The 12,886-nt window shown below is 40.6% G+C and overlaps 1 protein-coding gene across 1 annotated transcript; it reads right to left on the bottom strand.

Moving 5' to 3' along the window:
* Positions 1–548: 548 nt before the first annotated feature.
* Positions 549–2,677, bottom strand: msx1a (muscle segment homeobox 1a). The gene is made up of 2 exons (XM_085406112.1): positions 2,121–2,677; positions 549–1,916 (listed from the first exon to the last, which is right to left on the bottom strand). The coding sequence occupies exons 1-2, from the start codon at positions 2,551–2,553 to the stop codon at positions 1,498–1,500; spliced, it is 852 nt and encodes a 283-aa protein (XP_085262238.1). The 5' UTR covers positions 2,554–2,677; the 3' UTR covers positions 549–1,497.
* Between the last annotated feature and the right edge of the window lie 10,209 nt (positions 2,678–12,886).

The following is a 12,886-nucleotide window of genomic DNA, read 5'->3' as shown; positions in this document are numbered from 1 at the left end:
CGTGTTTTGAAGTCAGCACAACTGGTTGTCTCACCCCCTTCTCTTTCTCTTTCTTCCTCTCCCGCAATCTCCACCCCCTCTAAACTCTTCTGGCGCCAACAAAATCTAGGTTAGTTGTTTCAAAGCGAGAGGCGACAGCTGTAGCAATACATTCCACCAAATACCATGTGACAAGTTTAAATTCACAGCGCACACCAGCCGGAGCGCACAGTGAGTGTGACAGGCTCAACTGCAAGGAAAACTAAAGCAAATGTGGGGCTTTCTATTGTCACTCTGTCAGTATGGGTCACGTGAAGCCTTTAATCGTCCCTGTGACGTTTTAAAATAAAAATAATAATTAAATGTTGAAGTCATCGAGCTCATTAGAAGCCTGTTTTTTTATTTCTACTCCTTAATAGACCTGATAGATTTTTTTTGAAGTAGAAGAAATATTTTTTTCTGTTCATTAAGGCGTTAAAAAGATTAAATACTGACTAAAGTTCCTTACAGTAATTTGCCTCACCGTCGGCGCAACAGTGTGCATCCTGTCAGTCAAAACGAGCAACCTCTCAGTGAAAAAAGAATAAACAATTTATTGTTAAGTTATGTCACAAATATATTCATAATATAAATGAGGATATTCTTCAAATATACATTATTTTACAGTACAATTATCCCTTCCGAAGGGAATCAATCCGACAACAGACAGTGCTGTCATAAGAAAATAATAAAAATAACAATAAAAAAAATGCTGTGGTTTTCAAAATTCACAAAAGAGCACTCACCTATACTGGATTTAGTAACCCACTATAGTTACGCATTGATATGAATGCAATAAAAAGAAAGAAAGAAAATGAAAAGTATGGATGTTGTGGTGTGGCAGCAGCCTACAGATGCAATTAAAAAAAAGCCCAGCCTAAAGTTTTTTTTGGTGCATAGTCTCTGATGTGCAGCCCTTTCGCCTTTTCACCTGGCTGTAAGCACTCGCGAAGGAGTGAGCTGTGTGGCCACAGCACTACAGTCCATACTTAAAAGTCCATTAGTGATATACCATAGGGCTACAGGTTTAAGCTGTTTTCTACCTCCGCGCCGCAAAAATGTCCACCTTAAAGTCATTTAAAGTCTCATCCTATTTATTCAAATAAGATTTTACATTGTTTATGTTCTCCTTCGTTCAAATTCATTTCGGTACAACACAGTTGACATTAAATGACGAATTAAAGTTGGATTATTTGTGCAGTGTGGGAACTTACTGGCGGGGTCTAGAGAAGTGCCTAAACTTCAAGAGCCTCAGAAGGGGGGGGGGGGGGGGGGGGGGTCTGTGAAGAAGCCTCGCCCTCACCTGACAAGGTGTGACACTGACCTCGGCACCAGGATGCTTCTTTATGTGGTGCAGTGTCACCTCACTGGTCCAAAGGGGTCCCCTCTGAATAGGGGCCCTCACAAAACATCCTTAACCCCCCCCCCCCCCCCCCCCCTTTGCGTCCCGCTGCTCGTTGCGCTCGTCCTCCGTCCTTGTCAAGCGAGGTGATACATACTGTATCCGACGTGAGCGGCGTACAGTCCAACCGGAGAAACCGGCAGCGAGTGCCTCTGGAACGGATGCGACCCTGCATAGGACGCGGGGACGTGCGTACCGAGAGGAAAGGAAATCCCGAAAGCTGGAGGCAGCATAGGCTTTGCTGCCATTTTCAGTTTTTCAAGTTCTGCCTCTTGCAGGCGTTTGGCCTTAGCTCTTCTGTTCTGAAACCAGATTTTAACCTGGGTCTCCGTCAGGTTGAGAGAACTGGAGAACTCTGCGCGCTCGGCGATAGAAAGGTACTGCTTCTGGCGGAACTTCCTCTCTAGGGCGAGCAGCTGGGATGTGGTGAAGGGGGTCCGGGGCTTTCTGTTCGTCTTGTGTTTTCGCAGTGGACAGGCAGGAGGACTCAACCTTCCTATGGGAAGACAGAACGATTTAATTCAAAACTCTGGTGTCGACGCGCAATGCCAGATCAACACAAGACCAACAGAAAGTATTACAGACATGTAAAACACAATACCAAGAGAAAAAAACTAGATATTCTCGCTTACATATGCTTATATCGCTAAGAGACATTTTTAAATTCTAATTTAGTAACTTAACTGAAACTTAAACTTACTTGGAGATGTGGGAGAAAAGCGTGGACTCTGTATCCACGAAGTCCTGTCTTTACTGTCCGGGCTCTCGGGTTTAATCAGCACGTCTTCGGGCATGTTCATGATCTCGCCCACTGAAAATGTAGAGCTCATAGGTAAAGTCGAGACTGGTGTATCCAGGCTACCAAAAGAACCCATCCGCGCCCCCTTTCCCAGCACTTGGGACGTCCCGGCTACAGAAGCAGGATCCGGCGATGGCACCTCTTTGCTGGGTTTCCTGTCAGCCATCAGCGCCTCTACGCTGAAGGGCAGAATAGGGACTTTTGGCTTCCCGGTCTCCCCCGTGGGACTCAAGCTGGTCTGCATTTCGCCTCTGCTGACGAGAACCGAGCGGGGAGAAATATCTTCAGCCTTCAAACCAGCAGCCAGAGCGGACATGGATATCGATGGGGCCATACAAGGCCGACCGGCACCGCTGAAACGACTCGTTACAAAGCAGTGTCGTGGGGAAGAGATGCTATTGAGTTGGTGCGGTGCTGCCCTAATGTGACGGTATCCTCATGTTTGTGTGGCCAAATTGGAGCGCAGCTCCTATAATAAGGCAGACGTGGACAGAGAGGCAGCCAATCAGGGAAGACGTGGGCTGGACCCGGAGTGAAAGGGGGCTGAAGAAAGTTTCTTTTTTTCTTCTTCTTTTTTTGCAACAACCAATGTCAGATAAACATAAACACGACAAAACTCTTGATGGAGTGTGGTTTCATCAACCCCACACCCCACCCCCTCGCCCCCAATCACTCCACCACCACTACCATTCTAGTGAGTAAAGCTCCAACCATGAAAAGCCAAGGGTGGTTTAAAGGCGTGTGGGTTCCTTCTATTATTGCCCCTACTCGTTTGCCATGTTTGATAACACAAATATACAGTCTCAAACATTTTGACTGGGTCGACCCATTTTCCACTTTGGCCTCGCAGTGCTTTAGGTAAGTCCTGACTGTTGCACAACAATTTCCACCCTCTGTGCCACGCACCCCTTTTGGAGTGCGCAGTTTATTGATGGCTGCGGGGGCTCTAATCAGATTGAAACACACAGGCCTTCGCAGTCATTTAGGGGTAATTATCGGGCTTGAGGGGGGGTGTCAGTGGGATTTTTCCCCATCTTTGACTCCATCCCTTAAAGTAAAAAAAAAACAAACCCTGAAAACTGATGATCAGTGGGAGCCAGGGAGAGATATTTTAAACTGTCATTGATTTGCCTAGATGTAGCTCGCATACCCTCTCATTTTCTGGCCACTCCACGAAGAGGGGGTTTTATATAAACCCACTAAAGCTATCTATTCCCCCTGCATTTAAAAAAAAAAAAGGGGGGGGGGGGGGGGGGGAGCACAGCCCTGCCTCACTGGATGCACGCATTTGTAAATATAATATTCAAAAAGAAATCCCAGAAATTCACAAACCTTTGGAGTAAAGACAGGCAAGAGATTACCTTTTTTAATTGATGTATTTAGTGATTGATTTTGAGCGCAGTCAGTTCTCGTGATGGCTCCTGCGTTGCTAACTGCCAGGCATTAACAGTCTGTCACGATTTGTCAGTCTTCCTAATGGGCAGACAACTTATGTTGTTTTTAGGCGCCAGCAGCGGCGCGGATCAAAGCGCCCCACGTTTTAGGGAGACTATTGAAAAAGTTGAACCCGCACCGAGAGCGCGGCACCGCCTCCTCCTTCTATCCGCCCTATAGCCCGGGGACACTGAGCCATTCAGCCTGAAAAATTAGTTTTCTCTCAGCCGATCGCACGCTATTTCCATCCATTCAAATGAGAGCTATAGTCGTGTAATAGCAGGCTTCTCAGAAGAAAAGGTCAGCGCCCACGGAAGGTTACTTGTGAGCGCGTATCCTCGCTGAAAGGGATTCCATGGTGCAAGTGTTTCCCAAGATACGCGTCAGACCGCGGATCCCTGAGGAGACGAGTTGTCATGACTCGGTGCGGGACTGTGTAGGGTGCTGAGACCTCGAAACAGTCTCAGGGAGGGAAATCCGGAAAATCCATGTTGTGCTGTAGTCATGGTTAAAAATGCAAATGTTTCCTTCGCATGAACGGTGCAAATAACATTCATCAGCGATTTGCCAGCTGTTAACGACAAAGTAAAGCCGATGAGTTAATAATTTGCTGTTCACTGAGGCTTGCCGTCAGTACATATCAAGGAGCCCACGCTGTGTGTGAATGATAGTTTCAGAGAAATGATGGATCCTGAAAAACAATATAAAATCATTCAAATGATCAGTTAAACTTCAGGTCTGTCTCGACTGATTTCCGGTTGTCACTTTCATTTTTAAAGCCTGGTTGCTGTTTTGGGGTTTAGAGCATATAAAATGGAAACGCGTAACGCGCACGTCACCATTTATCATCACCTCAGCCGCACATCCTGTGTGTCAGTCAGTGTGTGCGTGTCTGTGCAGGTAGGAGTCTCCACGTGGAGCTGTTGTGTGTTTGGAAACACTTCAAACCTCAAACCTGAAGCGAGTGGCATCGTTTCTGGAAGCTTTTGAAGTCACACCGGGGTCTCCTATATCCGACTGTCCCCTCTGCTTGGGGCTCAAACACTTAACCCGCACTCTTAATAAACAGCGAGTCCTCAAATAAGTGTGCGCAAACACAAATAGGCACACAATAAAGTTAAAGTGAACAGCATTGAGGTTCAACCTGCTTTTTTCCCGGTGATGTCCACTATGAAAGTAACGGATGTTTTGTTTTACTTTTAATAACACAGGTCTGTGATCAGGGAGTGTGTGTTTTTGCTTTAGTGACCACAATCACGCGATAATAACGATCTTCTGATATCCATCAGCTATTGACAGATAGTGTCTGGTGTGCGCGCTTCGCACACCAGACACTATTTCCTCACATATCTCAGAAAACTATGATTTTAATAAAGTCACAATTAAACCCCGCGGTGCCTGAACGCTGCAGTGTCATTGTTTCCGATTAATTTGCCTTGTGAACAGAGGGCCGGCGGTGCTGGCAAACAATGTTGATGCAATTAGCATCCCAAACAGTGACCTTAAAAAAAGAAAAAAAGAAAGAAAGACCGATATGCCGTGGAGAAGACGATTACCATAGCGTTTCATTTAAATCCCGAGGCAACAAATGAGGGCCGCGTTGAGTTACAAAAAACTGTAAGGCTCATCGGGCCTTTATTTAACTTAATAAACTACCTCTGATTCCTAGTGAGGAGGCAGGGACTCCCGACAAAGGCCTATTGTTGCCCGCTCTGAAAGTTGTCTTAACCTTTTTCATGCAAGGTCTGTCCGTTTAGACTGTAAAGACATAAAAGACAGAGTCCACGTCAAAAGGCATTTCGAGGCAAAAAAAAGTTTGCTCGACCTTCATCTGGGGATCGTGACATCGCGCGCGTGAGTATAACTGCTAAAATCTTGATTTTTTTGGAAACGAACAGGTTCCATCAGCGACGATGAAGTCCGGATAAATATTATCAGAACGCCTGACCTGTAACATTAAGTGGCTTTGAGTTAATTGGATGGCGACTTCGTGATGCACCTAAGAGAGATGAAAGGAACAGCCGCCCAAGGTCTCCGTAATGATACGTAATGTATCCCATTTCAAAGCAATTAGCGCAATCAGGCGGATCGGGGCACTTTGCTGCCGCTAAGTAACAATGCCTCACGGCCATTTAAGCTTAAGATGCAATTGACACTCTGCAGACTGGTGGTTCAGTCGCTTTAGCAGGTGTACTCATCCAAAGTTCGCAAGTCTCCTTTTTCTGAAGACGGTTTTTAATTCTGTCAAACCTCGCTCACCCATCCAAGCCAAGGCTTCTAACATAATAGTCTGATTAAATCTTAAAGCTTACATGTTTTAAGCTTAAACATGTAAGCTTATATAACTTTGAACAGGAAATAAATAACATAACAAAGACTGTCTCGATCATGATTTTAAAAAAGTAAAATTGAATAAAAGTAAGAAGAAGAGTGTGGTCCCCATCAAAACATGCATTTGGAAAAATTACGCAAATTCAGCATTTTGGAAAACATGAACGTTGAATAGTCATGCATTTCGTGTCATTGTATTTTAGTTATTTCAGTGTGTGTGTGTGTGTGTGTGTGTGTGTGTGTGTGTGTGTGTGTGTGTGTGTGTGTGTGTGTGTGTGTGTGTTTACAGTGTAAGTCAGGGTGAAAAATTAAACTATAAACAGGATGATTATATATCCTGTAATCATCGTGCGCTGGTGTCTCAGAGAATCACAAAGGGCTCGTCTTTAAAGCAGCCATGCCCCGTGGAATAGCGTGGAAAAGAGAGCACAGAGAAATCAGATCAGATCCAAATGTGAAGCCGTGCCGAGCTGACGGCGATAGGTGCGTTTGCAGCTTGGCAGCGATTTCAACGACTGCGTGCGGGTTACGGAGAAGAAATAAAGACAATTGTTGTTTCTGTTACATGCCTGTTTCTCCGAGTCCATCAGATGCACAGCTTACTGAACTCTCTTCCCCATTCATCTCCCTCACCTTTCCCCGGCTGACAGGCAGGATGAATGCGTCCCCGCGGTGTTGATGAAAACCTTCTTGCGGTTCAGGGCAAAAAAAAGGGAGAGTGGGGTTTTCAGTCCCGGTTGTCGCCTCCATCCCCGGGGAGGAGGAGGAAGCATGTTGTTAAAGGAGACTCTCTAAAAAGAAATATCAGGATTTATGATGATTCAAGCTTGTCTGCTTAGCACTGATACCCCCGCAACCAAACTGCAAGTAGCCTACTGCAAATGACAGTCGCACCCCTCCCTCTCATATGATCGTATGATGTAGAAAAAAACGGCACGCTTCGCTCGGCACTTGTTTTTCTCATACAGGCATATCAGTGGATTGTAAAACAGCTTGGGTGTTTGGCTCAAACGGCCCTGTTTGTGTTAAAACCACAGCAGCAGCACTAAGTTAAACGCACCTGTGACCGCGTCACGATCTGTTAAAATATTCATGCGCTAATCAAAAACCAGCACCGCGACGGCGCTGTCACTGAGGTTATTTAAGACCTGCGGGCCCCACAGGGAAGAACACCGTTTAGAGTAACACGCTTACTAATGAGTTTGATTGTAAAACAATGAACGGTACTAGACTTTGGGCACTTTTTTTCAGTGATGGAGTATCAGAATTTAGGGCTAACATTTAAATACGATAACTTTTGATTGATGATTATCAGACAGCAATATCGGCTTAATTTCACCGTAGCCTACTTCTGGAACTGTTTAGTGAGTTTGACTTTTATTTTCAAGTACTTTTGATTGTTCTTTAAAAAAAAATCAATACTGAAGTCCAAGGGATAAATTCCAACATGGGCCTATGTGTATCATTATCATTATTATTATTATTAGTTTATAATATTATAAACTATAATTCGTTTATAATAAGTATATATATATATATATATATATATATATATATATATATATATATATATATATATATATATATACACACACACACACACACACACACTGACAATTACTGATACATACGCCTTGGGGCAGATAGCCTCTCTGTGTCTCACACCATGACCTCCGCATGACTTTAAAATCACACTGATAGCACGGCGCTATCAGTGACCGTCCATGGCGTTCATCGCTCTGTAAAACTTAGATAAAACTGCGGCTTTTTAAATTTACAGCGTTTCATCGTTCAGTCAAAGACATCTCAATTACCCGAGGTACTGGTGTGAAATTGAATTATCGCCCCTTTATTTCTTTCACGCCATTAAACAGGAAGCATACTAAAAATCATTTGCAAATCACTGGCCTGGGTAATATGATATCTATATGGATTGATTAACTAATGGCAAATCGTGGGATTTGTTTTGATAAGTCCGTCATTTGGGCTTTTCAAACGCCGAGCCTCTTGTTGATTAGAAAGTGAATAGAGTCTTAAATGAAATGCTTAATAAGCGCATAACAAGCAGTAGTTTAAGCAACAAATCGTTCCTGTAATCGGAAATGAAGAAAAAAAAACCTTTATAATGAAGTAAATGATGTAGAGCATTTAAACACTGTCACCCTTAATTCACAACGCTCAAAACAAACTGATTTATTATTATTATTATTATTATTATTATTATTATTATTATTATTATTACACTTTTTATTATAATAATACTAGAATATAAATACAGTAATTGTTTTTGTAATTTATTTTTGGTAACCACACATGATCTTTAGTAATCTTTTTACACTATTTTAAATAAACAAATTGTCTCACTGTGATCATTATCTAATCACTCGTTTCACTTACTCCTGTTTTTGTTTTAATGGCACTTATTATTATCTCCTCTGTGGACATCATCACTAATTTGCTCCTCCAACACATATCACATCACAATCATTTTCAATTTTCATCAAGATAAGGAAGAAAAGTGGTCATAGTTATTTGTTTTGAAAATTAATTCTGTGGGAACTGACATGAGATACAAATCAGTTTTGAAATGCAATCATGGGATTTAGACAGTGGTGTGTGTGGCTCGGCCTTTTTAAAAATATCACTGCAAAAATCTCTGCCTTGTCCTTCCAGTGACACCACGTACATAAACCAATGCTCACAAAAACCTTAAGCCCATCATTTTGGGTTGTTCTCTGCCGCTTTATAGAGCTGACCAAAGAAAAGCAAACCTAAACAAATAAAGGAGGGGGCAGAAGCAGGGGGTTTGTCTGGGAAGTTGTGCTGTAGATGGCGAGCCGCTGTGTGCCCTGTCCTTCAGATCACAGCGTAGCAGACTTGGCTCCATCCTAATCTCACAAGTCTCAACAGTCTGAAACTCAAGTTTATCCAGAGGGGGTTGAGCCTCTCGGAGCTCCCCATCACCATCACATCTAACCCACCCCAGCCTTCCGCTTGCCTCCACCCAGAGGAACACACTGTCAGTGACCCTTTACTGACTCTGGCTGCCTAATCCTTTAAATTTGGGCAAAGCCTGAAATGATGAGGAGTTTGGCTTTTTTTATATACAGGTGATGTCCTTTGCCTCTGACTTCTCCTGTGGCCGGCAGGCTCAAATTAAAGAACAAAAGACACAACAGATCCGTGTGTTGTAGCGGGGAGCAAAAAGACCATGTGAGCTGCAGGAATGCAGGAGGATGTTTTACAAATTCAGCTAATATGGACCCGAGGGAGGAAAAAGAATGGACAAATCAGAAGTTTTAGGCAGACTTGTTCACACTGAACACACTATAAGGTCACAAGCAAGCAAAAGGATGAAGGACACTTAGAAAAGTACAAGAGTGCGGTCTGATTGGTTGGAAATATTTGAATAAACTATACAAGACAGTTTAATATAGTATGTTCAAGTTGTTGTTGAGATGTTGAACTTCAGCAGTGTTTTAAAGCCACCAAAATCACACTGAAGATTTAAGATTAAGTTGCTTTTTTTACAGTAAAATACTGAATAACTGACACCAGCAATACACAGTAAATCCCTCCTAAAGGTCTTAAAGATGGCTCATCCTGTTCAATTATTGTAGCATAACTGCAAACATTGTGTGATTTTTAAAAAAAATTACAGATCAAGGATATTAAGAGTTTTCTTTTTTTAATGTTTGGAAATTGAGCTCTGAAAGGATTTTTTAAAAAAGGTGTTTATAAAAAAAAGACATCTCCACCAGAGCACCACCATTGCCTCTGCCTTTCTGTCTGTTTTATGATGTCAAACCATGTTAGCTTTCTAAATAAGGTTGTCACATACTCCATGATGCCCCTGGAGTCACAGCTTCTCAGTGAGTGAGCTCATTCGAGCGGCAGCGCTTGCACCCACCTCCTTCCACAGGCCCACCCCTCTCCTATGGGAGACATATTTAATTTAATCAAGGCCTGTCAACACATTGATTTTGGCACTTTCAATTATGGCCCAGCCATTTACGGGCTTCATGAGCTGTGGATCTACTGATCTGTGATGAGGGGGGCCCTATCAGTGCAGGACCACATGGACGAGGAGCCTCTTTGTCTTCCTTATGGCCCTGCGCTGTCTGCAGGAGACACTGACACATGGCTGGTGCTTCGGTTTCACTCCCCTCCTGCTACCCATAATTAATCCCTCATTAGACAGGTCTTTATTGTTTAATTTGTGCCTTTCCTAATCAAATTGGGCAGATTAATTGCTACAGAATTTAGAAACGGTGGTGAAAAATCACCGCTTTTAATTGCCTTCAGGTTTTATGACGCCCAAGGCTCTTTTACTGAGCCATCACTGGACACGGGAGAAATATCTCACATTCTAAAGAATGTTCTCTGCACCAGCTTTTGAGTGATGATGCATTACTGGGTTGCTTTTTTTTTTTTCAGAAAGCACAGCTACTTAGCTGAAGCTCATTAAAATGTTTCTCTGAGATATATTTTCCCTTGCAGTCCTAATTGCAAAAGTCAACCTTACAAATTCTTGTGTTTATTTATGGTCTTGGCCTTTTATTTGTGTTCTTTTTGGACTTTATAGGCAGGGTTGTGTATTTGTGTGTGTGTGTGTGTGTGTGTGTGTGTGTGTGTGTGTGTGTGTGTGTGTGTGTGTGTGTGTGTGTGTGTGTGTGTGTGTGTGTGTGGGTGGGGTCTAAGAAAACAAGAGTAAGTTTAGGTTTCCAAAGAGGTCTAGGTGTGCGTGAAAGTGACACAGCATATGTGAGCATATGTAAGAAAATGCTTTTAATCATTAAATAATCTTTTCTGTTGGATGTATTGAAGGGCTCTGGGATTATTAGTGCCTCTCATATTGTTTGAGTGCAGTGGAGAAAAGTGAGTTGGATGAATGGTGTTAGGTGTGACAATAAAAATTGTAACAAGCTATTTGCTTGACACATTTTTACAGCGTATATTTAAGTGGTGAATAAAACGCCAGTAGCTTCTAACACTTAATAAAGAAATGCTTTTGCACGCTTTGCACGGGCACCTTGTAAATGCAGTTCTAAGCCATATTTAAGTGAAAACAGAAATGAATATTGCAGTCACTCTGTAAGGGTAAAGGTTCACACAGCTCAGTGAAGAAGTAAAGGTCAACCTTTGTTCGCAGTGCCGAAAGAAACTTTGTGATCATTGCGAATTAGGTAAATACAATAAATAAAATAATAATTTTTAAAAAATCTGTAATGATCATAATAAATTATTACTACCCCAAAATACAACAACAAACCAGACAGTTTCAGGCCCTCCTTTAACAGTTTTGGAAAAAATATTAATGGTTTGCAGAAATATTTTAAATGTGCATATGCAGTAATCATGATTGTACTTCACACAAAAAATAACTGCTGATTATAGCTTTACTGCAATGATGATGTGTGCACAAAGCACAACAAAATTATTAAAAAATAATACATAACCTACAATCTTTTGTTGCAAGTGCAACATACCTGTAAACCTTTGCATAGACTCTGATATCTGTGTGCAAATGTGTGAAAAAAAGAGCTGTCCTGGCTGGTTGTGCGTGTGTGTGTATGCAAAGCATCATGTTTCAATGACATCATTTAATGAGAGCACTGATGTCAAAAGTAAGGTAATTGCGTCGGCTGTCGTGTCACCATACACCTTGGCAATTATAGCGTCACTCAGCGATTATGGATCATTATCTTTTTAAATGGCGAGCAGTCCAAACAATGGACTTGCACAAACCGATCTACTAATTGCTAGCAGATATAAGTAGGCATATGTATATATGTGTATATATATGTATATATATATATGTATATATATATATATATATATACATATATATACATATATATACACATATATATATATATATATATATATATATATATATATATGTATATATATGTATATATATGTATATATATATACGTATATAGATATATATATACATATATACATATATATATATATATACATATATATATACATATATATATATATATATATACATATATATATATATATACATATATATATACATACATATATATATATATATATACATATATATACATATATATATACATACATATATATATATATACATATATATATACATACATATATACATATATATATACATATACATATATATATACATATACATATATATATATACATATACACATATATATATACATACATATATATATACATATACATATATATATACATATACATATATATATATACATATATATACATATATATATATATATACATATATATATACATATATATATACATATATATATATATATATATATATATATATATATATATATATATATATATATATATATATATATATATATATATATATATATATATATATATACATATATACATATATATATATATATATATATGTATGGCTCCACATGCCTACTTACCTATCTCTCTCTCTCTCTGTGTGTGTATATATATATATATATATATATATATATATATATATATATATATATATATAAAAACACCCAGCACGCCCCTGCGGGCGGTTTATCCTTCAAGCTCGGGTCCTCTACCAGAGGCCTGGGAGCTTGAGGGTCCTGCGCAGTATCACTGCGCTCTTCTGGACAGAGATCTCTGATGTTGTTCCCGGGATCTGCTATATATAATGCAAATTATGAGGTTGAGTTGTACAAATGTAATTATTAAATTTCACTTGATGGACAGATGAGCACAGCGAGAAGTACATGTGTGGTATTTAGTGATGGATCACTTCTTCACTGTTAAATACAGTGAAGAAGGACAGAGCTGGATGGTCTTGTGGGAAAATGAGCCATTTACCATTCGCCAGAGGTTACTGAGCCATTTTTTACAAAAAAAGAAGA

This window comes from Rhamphochromis longiceps, linkage group LG5, assembly GCF_057381845.1.
Source record: "Rhamphochromis longiceps isolate RC_006_pf linkage group LG5, R_longiceps_female_GT1.1, whole genome shotgun sequence".
NCBI lineage: Eukaryota > Metazoa > Chordata > Actinopteri > Cichliformes > Cichlidae > Rhamphochromis > Rhamphochromis longiceps.
Note: the sequence above shows the minus strand (reverse complement) of the source record. Positions and strands in the feature narration are given on the sequence as shown.